At 39.2% G+C, this 19,346-nt stretch overlaps 1 protein-coding gene across 1 annotated transcript in view; it reads right to left on the bottom strand.

Moving 5' to 3' along the window:
- Window positions 1-4,500: 4,500 nt before the first annotated feature.
- DCUN1D2 (defective in cullin neddylation 1 domain containing 2) overlaps window positions 4,501-19,346 on the bottom strand; it is a 29,477-nt gene continuing 14,631 nt past the window's right edge. The window contains 4 exon segments of the mRNA XM_086619767.1: window positions 4,501-7,699; window positions 8,361-8,409; window positions 8,412-8,463; window positions 12,014-12,096. Coding sequence (XP_086475893.1) covers window positions 7,621-7,699; window positions 8,361-8,409; window positions 8,412-8,463; window positions 12,014-12,096 — 263 coding nt within the window. The 3' untranslated portion in view covers window positions 4,501-7,620.

Genomic DNA, 19,346 nt, shown 5'->3' with positions numbered 1-19,346 from the left:
AGGGGCTTTGTTCAATGAAACTGCAAGAGCAGACCCGCAAAGCCAAGTGCAAAAGCCTCGTTTCTGCAACCCAGCATAAAGCAAGCCAGGAAATCCTTAGCCCTACCCAGCGTAAGTAACTCTACACCCAGAAAAACAGATGTCCCCACAGGGGTGTTTATTTATTTAATAACTTGTAATTCATATATTTTCCTGTCCTTTTTTGATATTCTGGAGTCAGCCTCCCTTTCAGGACCAGTCGGAAGAAAAGACTGTAACAACAGGAGTTTCCAAACTCTGTAAACACTAGGACAGGTTAGGCAGTAAGAAATCAATGCAGACGACCTCTCCCGTTTCTAATTATGCCCTATGGTGATATTTTGTCAACAGCTTTCCCAGCCTGTCCCACCTATTACAAGAATGTTCTGCTAATTCACTACCCCTGGATAAACACTGAGCAAAATACCAACTTCAATCCCACGCCTCTTACTCCCTGGCAAAGACCGACTTTTTCCTAAGGCCGAGCTCAGGTGCAGCCCACATTTGGGCTCTGGAAGGAAACTATTTTGAAAGATGCATTTAAATGGCATCCTGTGAGTCTAAGAAAGGTCATGTATGAAGAAATCTCATTTAATAAGAATCAAGCTTTATTAATACCATCCTTTCAAACTTGATACTTCGTCAATTACTTGCTTCATTCTGTTACTGCAGTTTTTCCTGTGCTTCTGCCATACAGTGCAAGGGTGGCTCTGTAGGCTTGCAGCTTTTTAAATGTATTTTGCCTACAAACACGTCTCTGTGTAGGTTCAACATCTTCCTTCAAGGGGACTGCTGAGACTAACTCAGATCATAGTTCCATGTCACCATCCATGCTGTCCTAAAGACTCACAAATCACTATTACTTTACAGCTAGAAGTACAAAGGTAAATACAAACTTAGGTAGATAAACAGAAAGCTTTGATTGTCTTGACTCTAGTTTTGATAAGAGATACCTGGGGAAAGGTCTTTGTTTTTCTTCGGTCTTTTTCAGAAGGCAATACTGATTGCTCTTTGGATGAAAAAGGCCATCAGCATAAAGGATGCATCCTTCCTGTCACCCAGAGTGATAAGCAGTTAATCACAGACTGAGTTATTGATATGTGTAGAAATATCACTGTACTTCACAAGAAGCCTTAACGCAGTTTGAGAACACAGATAAGCATCATCATCCCTATTCTACGTTATAAGAAATTAGGTGCTGAAGTAGCCTCTGTTAGTACACTCGTTTACAGATTAGGACTTGGGTAACAGAAGTGTTGAGTATTAAGAAGAGGACACTGAGAGGGTGTCTTCGTTGCTAGGAAGGAACAACTCCACACTGAAAAAGCCAGAAAAAAAACCCCAATGGCAGTCATGCCTTAGGATACCAGGGGCACGATGTAGGGACCGGAGGAGATGCAGGGCCAAGTGTACAATGGTGCCATGGCCAGCCTGCTCTACAGACGGCTGGCCATGAGCAGTGAGGATGCCAGCACCCCTGCCCTGCGTGGCTACGGGAACCGGCATCACCTCCCACAGCCGGGGTGTTGAGGTAACGTAGAGGTAATCTTAGAGTCACCCCTGCACTGTCAGAGTTTCCTCAGGTTCTGTGTGTCTGAAAGTGACCCCTCATCATGGAAAACTAAGGCCAATGCAGCTTACAAACACCACACCGGGCAGAAGCACTGAGGTTGATGTCTGTTATGGGTCCATGCACCCTTCAGGGGCGCCCACCCCTTCTCTGTTCCCACAGAGCATTACGATTCGGAAGCACGTGTGAATTTGAACTTGCAAAGCAAAGACGGGAGAAAGCACCTGCTGAGGCACCACAGAGAGCTAGTAAGGGCCTCATCAATGAAAGGTTCCTTTCTGAAAACGGGCAAAGCTATTCTTAGTTTTCCATTTATCTCTTCCTTCTGAATGTGACTGGCAGGCACTGCCCTTTTGCCTCCCGTGGACTTTACCCTGTTGCATGCACACTTGGCTGCTTGTAACACAGCCCAAATTAGGAATAAATCTTTGGCTTTAGAAATAAAGCTGTAATGAAAGCCAGAGAATATTTCAGAGAATTTCTATTTTCCAACTCTGCAAAACAGAACATGGAACAGAGAATTTAGCTTTTATTTATTTAATTGCACATCATCTCCTTTTCATATGGTACTTCTAGCCACTACGACCTCCCTGGGCAGAGGTAGGTTAGGCACACTGATATCTACCCCTACTCCTCCCAAAGGAGACAATTGTTTGTAAAATATCATGCCTACACATCTTAAACACAGCCAAAATCCAGTAACTCCATTAAGATGGATAAGTATTCACTTGTACATATTCATGATAGGGGAAAAAAAAAAAAAGTAGATCTGGCACAGAATGCTTGGATAATGTTAAATCAGATAAAAAAAAGGAGCTATGGTGTCCTCATTACTGTACATGTGACTGCTTTCAGATGGGGAGAATCCAGAAAAAAAGAAATGGGAAGGCAGGACAGGGAAAAGACCTCTTTGTATTGGTGGCAACACACTGTTGTTTCAGCTCAACTGCATTTGAAACCCAACATGAGAACATGAAAGCACGTCTTCAGCAAACGTGCCTCCACGTGCATCCTCCACCTGAGGGGATGGGAATCAATGCTTTCCACCGCCCGGGAGAGGGGTCTTGGGCTATACAGGCACTGTCGTCTTTTACAAATAAATGAACTGGCAAAAGAAGCATGGGCTGGGACTGCACTGTCGCCACAAGCTCTTCATTTTAAGTAAAAGAGGAAGACTACACCCCAAGTTCTTCACCTGTCAGTGAGTGAGGCTTCTGCCATTCCAAGACACTCAGTAGAGAAATGCTCTTGATTACAAGTTCTCCCATCCCAAGGATGCAGAGCCATATCCCGGAAAAGTGAGGCTGATACCAGATGAGTTTCCTCAACAACTCAATTTCTTCTTCAGCTCCTGGTTAGACTTGATCCTATCTGGTAAACCTTGTCAGACATCTGTCAGAGCTGCACCTTTGCCACCACTGAAGCAAAGGCTTTCACTTTGCAACAGGATCACTTCTTTAGGAACGATGCTAATTATAGAGCACATTCTTTGAGATCCAGGAAAAAAATATGTTTTCACTCAATTCTTTAATCGTAGGGATGAATCATTTTCATACTGCTTTACACCACTGCCTTAAAAGAAAAAATATTCCTTTAACACCACAGATGGACTTCTTTCTTCTTTACCCTCTTGACAGAAAGCCTATGTCATGACATGAAATATAGAGTTTGCCTAACATCAAACAGCACAGCGCAGAGTATTTCACTGCTTGTAAAAGAGGCACAAGAAAAAAACACATAGGAATTTGTCAAGTATACACACAAACCAACAAAAGGAAGTATCCCAATAATTATACTCACTTATTAATCAAAATTGAATGCCCTTAAGCTTCCTCAGGCCTTTCTCGTCCAGATACAAACATTGTACCCACTTGCCTGAAATATGGAATTTTCTGCCTGTGGTTGTATCAGTAGCTGCAGTTGCAGTCCCCTCTTGTCAACAGTTTTAACAAAAAAGCCCATTTATAGGTGTGCCATTCTGCCCTAATTCTACTCAGCACACTGTATGTAATCCAAAGGTCAGAAATAAGTTTTGTTGAATGTTTTTTGTAAAAAAGTTCTCATGGTTGTAAGACATGACACTTTTTTCCCTTTCAGAAGGGCTGCGCCTTTTGGTGTGCCAGATGCTGCCTGGCATCAGCTGAGGGAAGCTGCTGGTGCTGATGCTTGAAAAGAAAAGAGCTCACCGCGGTCTGAGCATCAGTAGTTTCGCTGCCATAGGAGAAGGAGGACAGGCTCGTGTGACACCAAAGAGGCCAGGGGCAGGTGAAACGATCTGCTTACAGGACTGGACGAGCAGTCCATGGCTGTGCCTGCTCACCTGCCAGGATCCTGGGGTGCTCCTGTGCTCACGAGGGATGGGAACCACTTGAACTACCCCAGTCTGCCTGAGTGTAGTATGGCAGAGGCTGGAGAGGGATGCCAGCTGGGAGGGTACAGCGGATGGCTATTTTGATTTAAACTTTCAGAAGAGAATTAAGGACAGTCGAACACATACCTCTGAGCGTCTTTGCATGAACTTCCAAGCGTGCCACTGCCTGTACAGAGCTCAGAGCCTAGGACTGAGCAAGACTTTCCCTCCAATTACACCTCTTGTTGCCAGTACAAACTAGTGCCACAACTGCAGAGTTTGGTCACTAGCAGGTACGTGTAGTGGACACAGCACTGCAGCTAAACACAACAAGCTTCTTAAAAGCTTAAAGGTGGCACAGATGAGCAAAACAGACACGTATTTTAACTGCTCAAAAATTCATGAGTTACATCCTTTCCCTCTTCTGACTGACTGAATAATTACGCAAGAATCTAATAAATTAACCGGAAAACAAAAAAACCACACCGGCCTTTGCGAGGCTTCCAAAGCAGAAAGCTGACAAAAACCATACAGACATCTCACATGACTGACTTCAATCCTGTATGTTGACAGTCCATTTATTCCTTTTTCCATTGCCACAAAATTTACACACGTACAGCTTACTCAGCAGCAAATCTCTCAGGTGCATTGAATGAGCAGATGTCTGCAGGTTTGCTCTCCTTGGCATGACATACATGATAAATTACATTAAATTTAGAATTGGCAAGAAGAAATCCTATGGCTCAGTTTCAAACACTCTAGGATGTAAAACGAAACAACTTGGCACCAACTTTAAAAATACATACAGCATATCTAGGAACGAATACTGTATGCACCGAACAACTTGACATCTGTACAATTTATGATTATGAATTCATCAGTCTAGGCGTTACCACTGTACCAGCTCACCTAAAAAAGCGAGTCAGAGTGCTCTGTAAAGTGGAACAGTGGACAGTAGCAAATTATTAAATAAAGAAGTCATCATTTGAAAGCAGCTTATTTGCTTTTATTTTTATGATTGTTCAAGCGTGAAGGTGTTACTCCATGCTATTATTTATGGGAATGTAAAATGCATACATTGTTTCAAACAGGTAGAAGACTAAGAAGAACAAAAGAAAAAGGGTACTATGTCTAGGAAGCTGGCTAAGGAGCAACTACTATCTTGAGAGTATTTGCCCCATCTTCCTCTGTTTGAGGATCCTTCATGGAAGACACCTTCTCGGGAATGAGGTTTAAGAGTAAGTGCGTATATATATATATAAACTGAACACTGTGCAAAGCACCTTCCTTCTTCCTCAGATTGACAAGGCAAGAAATCTCAACCCACATGCATTTTTTATGCTCTATTTACTTTAAAAGGTAGAAGGTTCATCAGGTTGATTTGAAGGAGTTCTCAGAATGAACGAATGTTTCACAAGCTACAGCGCTATGAAACTATTCAGTTACATCACACACCAATAAAATACTTCTGTTCAGTTATATTACAGCTATATATTTAAGTGGCAATTGTGTGAATAACAAGCATTCCACTGCTTCTGGCTGGATAAATGCACCTGAAGTTATGAGATGTTACGAGATGTTACACATTTTCCAAAGCCTACAGGACAAGATATAGAAACGGCTTGTTTTGGGCAAGAAAAGTAGGTAAATCAAACGCATTAAAAAGAGCATAATACCAGTTTTAGATCTGCTTACTTCTGCAGAATACCTGGACTTACGTACACAAACATCTGTATAGAAAGACATAGGCAGAAAGTAATAATTTGGCTTAATATTACTCCTTAACTCTATGCAGGAGAGGCATCTGACGACTGAGGCACTGACACCTTGTGGCTGCCATGCAAGATCTAACACTCACAAATACTGGCTTGGGGTAAATAAATCACACATGGGGCATTTGTAACTTGCCTGCTATATACTTGTTAACAGAAAACTCACTAATTTGTTCAAATTTGTCCTAATCCTGCTTTTTAAACATCATGCACAACTGAAATTCTCTCAAGCAGAAGAATGAAGGTAATCTTTCTGTACGCAGCACGTACATTTGTTCTGGTAGGTTGCATTGACATAAATGAAAGCTGACTGCTTATATGTAACTCTTAGAGTTTAAGAGAATATCGTAAGCTTTTAAACCCTCACAACTATTAAATAAAATAGTATGCTGTCATGCAATACTTATCTGACATGATCCAAACAGATATAAACTATATAGTTTAATGCACTATTTTCCCCAAAATTCTTGCATCTATTGGCTCTGATTACAGAAAATATATTAATCATAACTGTACATACGCTTTAGCAATCTTTACCAAACTTTTACAGTAGCTATGACAAACTCATTTTGATGAGGTAGCATTTTAAAGAGCCCTGTGTGAAGACGTGTTGAACAGTTTCTGGTAAAACTTCTTTGTGCCTAGGCATTGGAAGACACTGTTGAGAAAGAGAAGACTGACCCCTGTACACTTTATAACTGACAGCTGGAAAAGGAGAGAAACAAATGACTGAAAAAATTCAGATTTGATGAAAACTGGTCCAATTTCACTAGCCTTGAGATCAATGATATTGCATTAATTTACTTTTTTTTTTTTCCCCTTAAATAAATGTTACTGAATGCACAATACATCCAGAGGCATGAAAGCTTATCATCATTAATGTAAAGTCTCCTCACCTCTAACTATTCTCCAAAGTGGAAGCCAACTAGTTAAGTCTTTGGGCTTATTCACATTTATTTGCTGAGAGTCATGCCAGGAATTGCATTTATAACTATGTTGTATTTAGCTAGAATTTATGATACATTTCAGGCTACAAATAAAACCAAAAGTTATTTTCCACCAGTTCACTATTTAAAATAAATAAAACATGTAATTGAAGACTAACTGAATTATGATAATCAATATGAATTATAAAAGCGTCTTTGGTTGTTTAATGTCTACCTTAAAATGGTTATTAAAAAAAGCTGGAGTTGCAACATAGCGTAGAGCAGCAGTCCTTCCTCAGCAATGCTACTGTTACATGTTGAAGCACTTCAAGACAACTAATGAGGAAGTTGATCTCAATGGGAGAAAACAAAAGGCTGGATGTAATCAATCTATACATCTAGGACTTTAAAAGATAAATTTAAAATTTTGGCAACAAGTAAAAAAAGCATAAGTGTTTTTTTTTGTTTGTTACAATTCCATATAAGGACAGATCCATGGAACTAACTTTTATAAAAATACAACATACTGCATAGGTTTTATTTAGGGATTTAATTTATATACCACAAATACTGCTTTTATTATAAGTACAATATAATACAGTTTTATTTATGTAACTGCTGGTGTTCACTTTGGATCATGAACTGAATTGCATGCTGTGCTGTCAAAACTGTAATAAAATGGCCTCTAGTTAAACTTCTCCAAAGTATAAAATCATGCAAAATCTACATCCTATATGATACAACCAGAACAATAATTGAAGCCAATAGCCTACAAACAGCCTGGACTATCTTCTGAGTTTCTTCTTGAAGCTTCCACATGTCAGCCATCATTTTCTTAGGCAGAAAGGAAGAATTTCAGTTTTGTCTGCAGAACGTCATCACAGCCACTGAAACCAGCAACAACGTGCACAGTTATCAGTCAACAAATCTTCATTACCTAACGCAGTTCAGAGCGCACGTTTAGTCCGTATCGACAAGGCTGGGTTAGGAAGCTTTACGTTTTCCTCCTGTGACTACTGGTCGTGCATATTCCACAAAATCATCTATAAGAACAGGCCCGCTCCTAAAGAGAAGTCAAGCAATTAATGTAACATTATCAGCAACAAATTGGTGTGGTCTCTAAATAAAAAGGATCAGAAAGCTCACACGGACATTTTTGGCCTAGTCTGGCTTTAACATGCATGACATGATAAACACTTGTAAAAAGGCATCTAACTAATAAATTAAACATTTGAATCTCTTCTTGCAGCAACAGTTCTTAGTAAAAACAAAATGTAATTAAAGCCTAATCCACACTACAAAGTTTATAAACATAAGTTGATAGCAAAACCACGGCATTCCTATTAGAGCCATTCGCAACTTGGGAAGTATTTCTGTACACAGTCATTCCAAAATAGGATTTGCAGGATTAGTAACAGAGTGTAAACTGCTTTTAGGTTATTAAAAAAAAATATGCTCAAGTACAGTTTCACTGAGACTCTTGTAGCATAACAGGTTCAAATAGCATGTGCTATCATGGTGTGACAGTATCTCTACTTCTATTTACATACTACAGCAAACTAGTTAACCTTATCATTACTGTTTTGGCAACAAGTAGGACACCATATTTGCAGCTAAACCATTAAGGGTAAACGAGTTGAGACAGAGGGCAGCAGCATGTTCTGTTGTTCTGTTACAGCAATATTTTAACTCCATTACACCAATTTTTGAAGATATTCGAGCACTCCTTACCTTCTTCATCATAGTTGGACATATCATCTGCAATCATATTCCAAAGTCTAACAGAAGATTCCAAGTATCTTTTGGAATTGATCTTTTATGATGTTCCTATAAAGGAAGAAAAAAAGATACTCTTCAATACAAACTATTTTCAAATTCCACAGTGGTATTTTATATCGACATGTGCAGAAATACACTTCTCTCTTTTTTTTAAATAAAGCTCGGAGCTTCCAAAGAAAGATACAAAATAAATTTCAACTAAAGGAGGCAAAAACGTGTAAGATTTTTGGTAATTGTTTTATTTCTTCCATTCTGCTTTTAGGATATGTGTTCCTAACTTGTTATGGAAAAGAATAAGCCACATGCACTTTATATTTCTACTTAATGGCATCCATTCCAGGTTCTGAAACTGTGGATTTTCTGCCATTTTGACTTCAGCCCTTTTTTCCTAATCCCTTTTTACTTAAGCTTACCTAGTCACTCTTTCAACTTCTTGGTTATAGTTGCACCTACACTCTTCTCACTTATTCCCAGACTGCCTTCCGCATCCATCATCTCAGCCTCTCTTCAGCTATTCTCTCCTTCACCATAAAGCACTACCTGCATTTGCTGCACTGCTGTCCATTCTCCTTTTTCCCAGTCTGTCCTATTCTCTACTACCAGCTCCTTGTCTGATTTCAAGTATACTCTTTCTGCATCACCCTGTTCACAAATACCAGTTGCCACTCTGGCTAGTTGAGCAGCAGTCCAAAAAACTTCAGTCCTAGCCAATGTTCTCTCAGCTTTTAAAGTTAGCACTCCCAAGAAGAGAGAGTGCGTGGGGAAACACAATTACTAAGCAGTTGTGAGCTGCAGGATCAAGTCAGGCCACTCACACCTCTCCTCATCTGTTCATACTGCTATATTACCTGAAGATAGCAGGGGTGATTAACAGGGAACTAAATTTCAACGTCTAGTTCTGGTTTGCAGCCAAAAGTTGCAACTGCATGAAAAGACTTGATCGATAAAGAGCTGTTTTGTTTTTTTTTTTTTCTGTTTGTGTTTTTGGTTTTGTGCTGTGGGGTGAGATTTTTTGTTTGGTTGTTTGGGGTTTTTTTTAAGCACTAATACTCTAAAGTACTGAGAAGAATAAATTGCATTTCAAAAATCTGGAACTTGATCAAAATGAGGTTGATGTCCAACATAAGAGCAAATATGTCCTCTCACTCGAGCCAAATGTTGTATCTTAATGTCATGGTTTGATGTGGGGGGGAGTGGGGGTCCTGGTGGCAGGAGAGGGGCTTTGCTCCTTGTGACCTCCCTGGTTTTGGAACCGGGTTAGACTTGGTTCTGGGCACGAGATCGGACTGCCATCCCCCTCGGGGTTGAGCCAATCAGCACCTCTGCGAATTGCCCTATTTAAGTCAGGACAAAGGAACCGGAAAAGGTGCTTTGCCCAGAGCAAGGAGAGAAGGGAGGAGGGCACTGCCCCCGCTCCCTGGCTCCTGGCCGGGCGGCTGCCTGCGTCGGGCCGGCGCTGCTCACGGAGAATGGCGGCAGCGGAGCCAGCTGGGGAACTCGGGGGCACCCCACTCCCGGGGTGCCCACTGGGCTGAGTTCACCTGGAGAGGACTGAGATCTGAGAGAAACAGCTGCATCGACAGCAGGTCAGTGAGGATGGAATAGGAGGAGGTGTGCTGGAGCCGAGTTTCCCCTGCAGCTGGTGGTGAGATAGCAGGCGGCCCCCCTGCAACCAGGACGGCCTCGGTGGAGTAGAGACCCACTCGCAGCCCGTGGAGAGGAGATGCCTGAGCCTGAGGATGGTCGTGTTGGGACGCACGACAAGGCAGAGAGGCATCTGGAGTCTGCGTGATGACCCACGCTGGAGCGAGTGGCTACAACTCCCTAAGGATCTGAGACTGTGGTAAAGCCCGCACTGGGGCAATCCGTGGGGAAGGATTGCTTCCTGTGGGCTGGACTCACGCTGGAGAAGTTTGTGGATTTTTCCTCGTGAGTAGGGGATCCATTGGAGCAGGGGAAAAGGGTGTAAGGACTCTCCTCCTTTAAGAAAGAAGCAGAAGTAACAGCACGGAATGAACTGACCTGCATCCCCCAGTCCCTGCCCCCTGCGCCTCTGGGGGAGGAGGTAGAGCTGGGAGGAAAAGGAAAGGGGGCGGGGGGGGGGGGGGGAAGGTGCTGGTTTTAAGATCTGGCCTTGTTTCTTTTTATCCTCTCAAGTAACCGGTTTTGTTTCCCTTTGTCCTTTTAAGTAATCGTCAATAAATTGTTTTGCTTTTAAGAAAGCCGAGTCTGTTTTGCCCGGGACCATGGTTGGTGGGTGCTCCCTCTGTTCTTGTCTCAGCCCTCAGTCCCTTTATTATAATTTTCTCCTCTCCACTTTACTGGAGAAGGAGAGACTGTGTGAGTTTTAGTTGCTGGATCAGCCTAAAACCACGACACTTAACTGCAAAAAATGTCAGGCAAACATATTTTCTGGAAAAGGTTCCTTGAAACAAACAAACAAAGAACCTCCCCATCCTAAAGAGCCCTAACTTGCTTCTTTCTTAGGTTGATTTTTTTTTAAATCTAAACATTTATTCTAAAGTAAACATTTAGGCTAAATATTTGTAGCAAAGTAACACACTTCATATCAGATTATCTAGATTACTGCTTGAAGCAGAGATCTGCACAACTGTCTGTTGTAACAAACTTGATCACATAGCTGAGTGGAAAAAGAACATTAGGACTTTTCTTCAGTGACATCTATGGATCTCAATTTGGGTTTGTTAAGTGTATCAAGACAATTAAAATGTGAAATGTTTTCACAAGTTCTTTTGATGAAACTGGTATATTAATCAGTGAATAAAATATTACTGTTCAAAAATTTAGAAAAAACTTCAGGAAATATTGCAAAAGGTATACACTTTTCCTATTAAGCATTGGTGATAATTCTCCTACACTATACATAAAAAGATAGATTGAAAAACAAGATAAATTATACATTATGTAATATTATATAAGGTGGGGTTTTTTTGCCAGTACATAGAAATGCAAATGTGAAACATGGATAAATGAATCAGGTCTTTAATAAGAATATTTTGCAATCTCTAAAGTTTAATTTATGCATCTTTGCTCCACTGCCCACAGAATAGAAACTGTCAAGATCAGTTCACAACTATTATCTAAAAAATGAGTCAAAATAATTACTCAGACAAGAACTTTTCAGTTAAAAGGAAAAGTCTCTCAGGTTAAGTCAGTCATAACAGAACTGACATTTAAAAAAGACTGAGTTTATGCATTAATACCACAAAAGGCAGAGCACGATAAAATATATGGTTGACAATAATCACAGTTGTCTTGAGAATGAAGACAACACAGGTTTAATCTACAATCATGGCTTCATTTCACACAGAAGATTTCATAAGTAGGAGGATACAGGATGAAGCAAGCAGAATGCTCTATTCTTTGCTACATTTTTTTTCATTCTTCTCAATTGGAAAATTATATAGAGAAGATTTAATTTGGCTTGATTTAAGACTATTTTATATCAGTTTTCAAAAAGGGAAAGTTCAAAGGAAGTATTCAGATATCCTGTCTTTTTCTTTATTGTAAGCACACAGCCTACAAACCAGACTACTGTGGACTAAGATAGAGAGGAAGAAGTACGGTACATACTTACCAACAAAAATTTATTCCAAAGATCTAGAAATTTAAACCTTCCTGACAAGACTAAATTCCAATATGCAATTGCCATTTCTAGATCTGCAACAGACAAAGCAACACGTAAATATTACAGCACATTATATGCAATAAAACTCTTATGGTTAAACAATTAATTCTACATCCAGTATGTTATGATACAAACGAATAACATTCTTTAAAAATCACTACAAAGAAGTGTAAGGAATTGTTTCTTACTCTCACTGAACTCAAAGGGCAAGTAGTAATGATATAAATTGTGTATTGAACATGGCAGTCATATAGACTAAATGTTTTGTCACTATCCAGCAGTGCTGGATTAAAGCTACTTTCAATCTACAGAAATAGAACAAAATAGTTATTGATAACTCTGTCTAGAAATTTTTTTTTTAAAAATGCACGCACAAACACAGCAAATCATAGAATGGTTAGGGTTGGAAGGGACGACCCAAACATTTAAGTCTGCAGATGCCAATTCCTGTTAATTTATTGCATTTTAGGCACACTTGACTTTAAAGGGAATTCAAGGACACGAGAGGATGGGGGAAAAAAAAAAAGATAAAGATTTGTCTGAGGCATGATAATTCTCAAGCATCCCTTACAGCAACAAATTGCTGCTTCTGGAATCATTTAACAGACAAACGCCTACTCCCAGTACTGAAAATATAAGTCCAAGAAAGCAGCCCTTGTTCTGCACCACAACCATAGATCTGAGAGCAGAGCTCAGCTCATGTATGCCAAGAGGAGGATGCAGCACTGCCACATATTCAAGCAGAAAAGTAGGAGCAATATTAGATGCAGCGTAAGGGTAGAAAGGATTCTTGAAGTCATGATTTTCTTGAAGTACTGTTCTCTTTCTTAGCAACTCACAATACCTAATGGCTTCTGTGCTTGGTCCCATAGGTAACAGCACTAAATGTATGCATACTGCTGGCGCAACCACAAAATAAAGCACAGCCTTTCTTAAACCACAAAAAGATTTCAGTGTGTGCTTTCAGTGCAAAGTGAGTAAAAACAAAATATGAAACTTAATAGAAAGTATTATCACAGCAAATAAGATAGAAGCTTGACCTCCAACTACAAGAAAGGAGCACGGTATTTGAAATTGCACGTATCAAATTACGAACCAAATGACACTGTTACCTGAAATCAAGTTTCAAGTCTGAAATAAATGTACCAGATTTGAACACAGCCAGTTCCCTAGAGTCTGTATCACAGAGGGCTGGGGCCCAGACAAAGTGCAGTAGTTCAGATGTAGAGAAACACAGCATGCCTATACCTAGCTACATAGAGACACGGCTGCCGGCGTTTGTTCTACTATGATCGGAGAGCTTCTCAGTACAGAACTTGCTTTATGCCCTAATAAACTTCTTTCAGTCCTTCCTGTCTTTGCCACCACACTCACTTCCCACAGAAAAAAAGTAGAAGAGAATAGTTAATAGCATTTACTTGCTGTTTACATATGCAGATTAATTATTCATATGTGTTATCCCAAATGAAAAGCAAAAGAAATAGGAAGGGAGAAACTTGAATAATCTGAAGGGTTTCTAACTTCACTGTGAAGTGATTGGCTTTGACCCCATTCACTCAGGCTTCCTTATGAAGACTCAACCTTTCCAAGTCAACCTTGCAAATCTATCACGTGACGAAGTAAAACGCACCTTGAAGAAAAAGACACTAATACCAGAAGAGCTTTTGTACTCCTGATGAAATATTCTGGGGGAAAAAAAAAAAAAGAATGCACAGGCAAGGAAACAAAGATGGTTAAAGGTGCCACCAAAAAGTTAAAAGGGAAAGAAGAGGCCACACTTCCTTGGTTTATTTGAGTATGTGTCAAATGTAGTATCATGTTAAGGTGAACTTGATTATTGCAAAATTCTATTTAACACAATGCATGTCAAATACTCTCTTAATTAAGTTGACATTTGAGGGAGACATTACATGTGTGTGCAAATCAATTTTTCTGCACAAAGATACAGGAATTATTTGCTATAATGTACAACAAAAGCATATCCTGCTCAGGATGCTGCTCTGTAGTGGCTGAAATCGGTCTTCACACTGGAGCTGCTCTCCTCATTAAGCACACACAGAGAAGTCTCAATCTTGGTTAAAATTAGCTCAAAGTTAAAAAAAAAACGTAAGTCTTCCCCATCTGGTTTACTGCAATCACACAAACCCATGAAATAACACAAGAGATATTTGAACAAAAGGACTAGATGCAACTATCACTTTTGGTAGTAGTGCCAGTTTACATAATCTTAAATTATTTAAGAAAATTAGACCTTCAGGTGTGCTACATTCTCAGGGGATATGGCTACACTTTAGTTTGAAGACAATTTCCTACTAAGTTTAAAAAACTTAGCACTGGAGGACAGAAAAGACATATTTTTTTTTTTCTTTAAAGGGAAGACTGCGTTACGCAGAGTTCCAGTTCTACATTAGGATGCCGATAGTGGCATCAATAAACAGGAATGATGTGGAGTTTGTGCATCTGCTACAATTAGTGCAGTATTAAAAGATATTAAAAAATAAAATAAAATGGCCTTATGTCAGGGGAGTTGTGCATCCCCGCAGAAGATGTTTTTGCAAGGCATAGATTTCTTAAGCAGTCTTAGGAATACCTATTTCAATGCTGCATAAATATGAAGGCATCATTATAAATCAAATCAAATCAAACTACAATTATAAAAATATACCGGTTTTGTACCAAAAAAATATGCTTCCCACATTATAGACTAATTACGCAAGTTTTATAAATGGAAAGGAAAAGACAGATGCATGAATGTCTGGAAACTAACACCTAAGCAAGGACCAGTTTAGAAGAGACTTCTTTGCAAACATCCATGTTTATATCCAAAATACAAAATCGCTAAATGGCTAATGTTTAAAGAACATCATAAAAATACCACATCATATACTCTGCATTATACAATGGTTTGAGCTTTCCATTCACCCCTAATTTTCAGTCTCAATATCTAGTGAGTGTTGTATGTCATGCAGTCCCTTCAGCGTAATGGTTTTATAGTCCAAATTTTTTGCATATACTGAAACAAGGGTTTAACATCCAGATATTCAGCTTTCCGGATATTTAGTCTAGTTGTGGCTACACACAGCACCTATAAAGCTTTCTGTAGTAAAACCCTAAGAACTGAGTTACCTAAAAGTGATACCAATTACCATTACGAAATTAAGACTAAAATTACTAAAAAAAAATTTTAAATATATACAATATCTAAGTAAAACAAATTCAAGAAGGAGGAAAAGGTTAGTAAAATAATGTTTTAATTATTTTAAACATTATTTTGCTAAATTTTATTATAGTAAACATGTTTTAGTATGTTTTAAAAAGTTCTTTACACTTTTGAATTATTCAAACAATCAGCTTTTCACAATCAAAAGTAAAGCATTCTGCATGCAGTATGATCTATGCTGAAGCATTAAAGCCTCATTCTAAAATTGTTTTAAAAAAATCCTCAGCCTCTTCTACCTTCATTGAACAGAAAGCTTGAAGTGAAAACAAATTAGCACAATTAATGCAGAAGGAGAAATACATTATCAGTCAGACAGCCTGTGTCTACTTTCAAGATTTGATCAAATGCTTATCTTGTTAACAAAAAAAAAAAAAATCGTTATTAGATTCCTGCATGAATTAAAAAAAAAAAATATTAAGTTCCTCATCCCTTTGCTATAATTTTGGACAAGGGCAATGAAGTCATTGCACACAAGTAATCAAGGAAGCGAGAAAACAGAAAGATAAATCAACAGATAGCAACGAACTGGCTGGAGAGTAGGATTTATGAGGAACGTGAAAGGAAGTTCATTTAGACCTGCTGTGCCAAAACAGCACTCTGGGATTGCTGCACTCACTTGCCATCCTCTGCCAAGTAGAGCTTTCCAGCTCTCAGAGTGCCCCACCAACAGACCTGTTCATGCAGTCATGTTTGAAGCTGTCAGAATACTAAAACTAACTCACCTAAAGTACTGATATAACTTAAAACAAAAAAAGGCTAAAGGCATTACATTGGCTTCCTAATGACATTTTAAAATCTTTAAGTTATTTATAAGAATACTTTTAATATTAGCCACTGTTGCCCTCATAATCCCTAGTTAGCATATTAACTAGGATCTATACATTATGATGGCAGAGTCTATCACGTTTTAGAGCTTGGAAACAAATAATTTACTTTAATTTCATCTTTTGAGATTGACTGATTGTCCTAGTATTGCCTTTTTCCTGCTTTATTGACGTTTAATCTTCTTATCAATATTGTAAAGCTTTGCTACTTTATATGTTATCTCTGTGAGAGACTGGGCAGCTTGTTATAAGCGTCGGTGCTCACCAATGAGTTTTATTCAAAGAGTATTCTCTCAAACTACATGGGCAGCATTCCCCCACCTCCCCCCACAAAAAAAAAAATAACAGGACGTATCAGCCTTACCCAGTCCATCTACAGACACAAACTAACAAATTAGTAAAGAATGTAACAAAGCTCGTAGGGAGGAAAAAGTTACTTTTATTAAAGCAGTTAATAAGGATGGAGGGGTACAAAAAAAAAAAATTCCGGAAATGAAAATTTCAGAGGCAAGATCTCCTTTGTCTGCAGCTTTCTCTCACCAATGCTTTAACCAAAACTTACTCTACAGCTTTGAAAACAAAGGAACAGCCAAGAAACTCTCCTGTACTCAACACTGCATTAATCTTGCAGGACAGCTGCAAGACACACAAATCTATTTTATCATTAAATCACCTTGTAAAAATATATGTGGCCTCTGTAAAAGACTGAACTTCAGATGTTTTTGTTGCATAATTTGCCCTAAAGTATAACTTGGTTGACATTCTTTGATCTCCTTCCTCTTGTTTTCTCACTGTGATCATGGGCAATTATAATACTTCTGTAAAGCTAAACCAAAAACTACATTGCACAAAATTATTTTGTTTCAACAGAATTCCTGGACACCATGCCGAAACTGAGGCAGATGTGGGAACAGTGAAAAATGGTGTCAATCTGTCTCAACAATTGGACTATCATACTACCTGACCAACAAACATCAAATGAATACTTGCAAGATTCAGTGAGTTACTTGATTCCTTGTTTCCTCATCTCTGAATGATTTTTAAGAGTCTTCTTTGGCCTCCAAACTACTAAGAACATGGACACAAGAATTAGTTTCTTTCCTAATCGGAATGTTTTCTTCTACAAACAAGTAAAATCCATATAGCAAAATAACAAGAAAATACCCTCAGGATTCAACCTAAAAACCCTTCATCAAATTGCCAAAAGTTTAGAACAAAACAGCCCTTACCTGCAATTAGAAGGTCCCTCACAGAAGGAAGAGAGAAAGGCAAAGACAGATAAGGGCTATGATACAAATACTGGAAGTGGCTAAACTCAGGATCCATTTGTCCCTGCAAAGTCGTAAGCAAGGAGCTTCCCAGTGCTCTACGTTAGGGGACACATAACGCAGTGTCAGAATTAAGTCTCTGTGGTGGACAGGGAAGAGTGGTGAAGCACAGCACATGGGTTTCAGAAGAACTCTGCAGGAGCTGGGCAGGGTCGACTGTGCTTAATAACTCTATCTCAGCATCTGCCACGCTGCAGCGGATTGATTCCATGTAGGATCTTTCATGTTTACTATCCTGAGCATCAACTGCACAAAAGCAGATGAACTGCTTCTGAACGGGAGCACGCCTTAGAAGAAGACAGCTATCTAGGCGATTTGAGTGCAGCCTAATGAACCCGATCGTAGCCAGCTTCAAAATACTTCCGTCTCTGCAAATCTCTCCACGTACAATTCAGGTAAGCTACAACAGATGACTTTAAGTTGACTGGATATACATTTCCCAAGTAAGAGACAAACACGAGTAAAAGAATCAATGAGGCATTACTAGAACTGGCAGTTATGTCACACTTTTACTGCTACTATATTGGCCTTTTTTGATCAGAGCACACTGTTCTATACTAAGTGTCTCTCAAATTGCTGGCATTTTCAGGAAGAAAAATATGAATAAAAATAAACCAAGGACCATACGCACAGACCAAGGCCATTGAAACACCTAAATCACAGCATTCACAGACTTCTTTTGAAGTAAACATGACATTCATTTATTGAACTCCCTCAACTTCTCCCATCCACTTACTCACTCACTCCTACAAACAAATGGATCAATCTAATTCTTCATTGAAAGCGGAGGAAATCTTGATAACTAGTTTGGAGGGGGGGTGGGGGGGAGGGAAGGGAAAAAAAAAAATCCTTCCCTAATGTCTAAGTGTCTCTTCAAAGAATCTTGAGATATTGCTATGATGAAAGCCAAAGTTGATGTTGCTTCAATTAAAAAGAGCACATTATACTCATCTGCTCATAGAAGACGCAACCTCCTTGAAGTCCACATACCGGGTGCAAAGATAGTCATTCTTCTGGTCTTGAGGTAATATTTGATTCAAGTCTGAATGCCCTCCTCATGTATCATCTCTTGCTTGATCCCAGGAAACTGGCAGAGAGAAGGAAGCACAACCTTTTGAGCCAGTAAGCAGGCGAAGGGACCACAAAGGAGTGATGAAGGACCAAATCTGCATTTTGTTTCCGTGTTGAAAGTTGAAGACCATGAAAGAATGCATTAATGCATTAAGTTCCTCCACAGTGCTGAAATAAACTGTAGTAAACTCCTGAGCATGAGGAATTTCCTGAGCATGTCTTGTTGGGGCTCAAAGGGAGATCCATTAAGAGACTCACCGTAAGTATCAGGTTAAAAAAAAAAAAAAAAAAAAGACAGATGGAGCTAAGGCCTTGTTTTGAGCTTGAACAGCATCCTTAGAAATCTGAACTGCTCTGTATACAACATGACAAAAGATTTATAATCCTATTCTTTAGTACACTTATCAACCAAGAACTAGGATGCAAAATTTCACTCAGACTGCGGTAGAAAAAGCTAAAATTCGGGAGTAGAAGTTGAGATAAACCTGTCCAAATCTGCACCATGGAAAACGTAAAGATTTATTTTACTAAACCTAGTAGCGAGAACATGAGACAGCAGATTAAACAGACAGAATCACAATTATCCATAATAATTCTTTGTAAACGTCTCCTGGCAAACCAGACCTTAATAAACCGCACCTTTTACATTATCTCAAAATATGTACAAACCACTCAGATGAAGTTTAGTATATCTAAATATTATGCCTGCCATGTCCAATACGCGGCCACTGAGATGGCACTGCTGTGTTGAAACCTTGCTATCTGTTTTTCCTGAATTCTGTTCACCACTTAGAGAACAATAGTCTTAACAGTCACAAGTATTCACCTTTTTCTTAGAT

This window comes from Tauraco erythrolophus, chromosome 1 (assembly GCF_009769465.1).
Source record: "Tauraco erythrolophus isolate bTauEry1 chromosome 1, bTauEry1.pri, whole genome shotgun sequence".
Classification (NCBI taxonomy): domain Eukaryota; kingdom Metazoa; phylum Chordata; class Aves; order Musophagiformes; family Musophagidae; genus Tauraco; species Tauraco erythrolophus.
The sequence above is the reverse complement of the archived record's forward strand: the minus strand, read 5'-3'. Positions and strand labels throughout refer to the sequence as shown.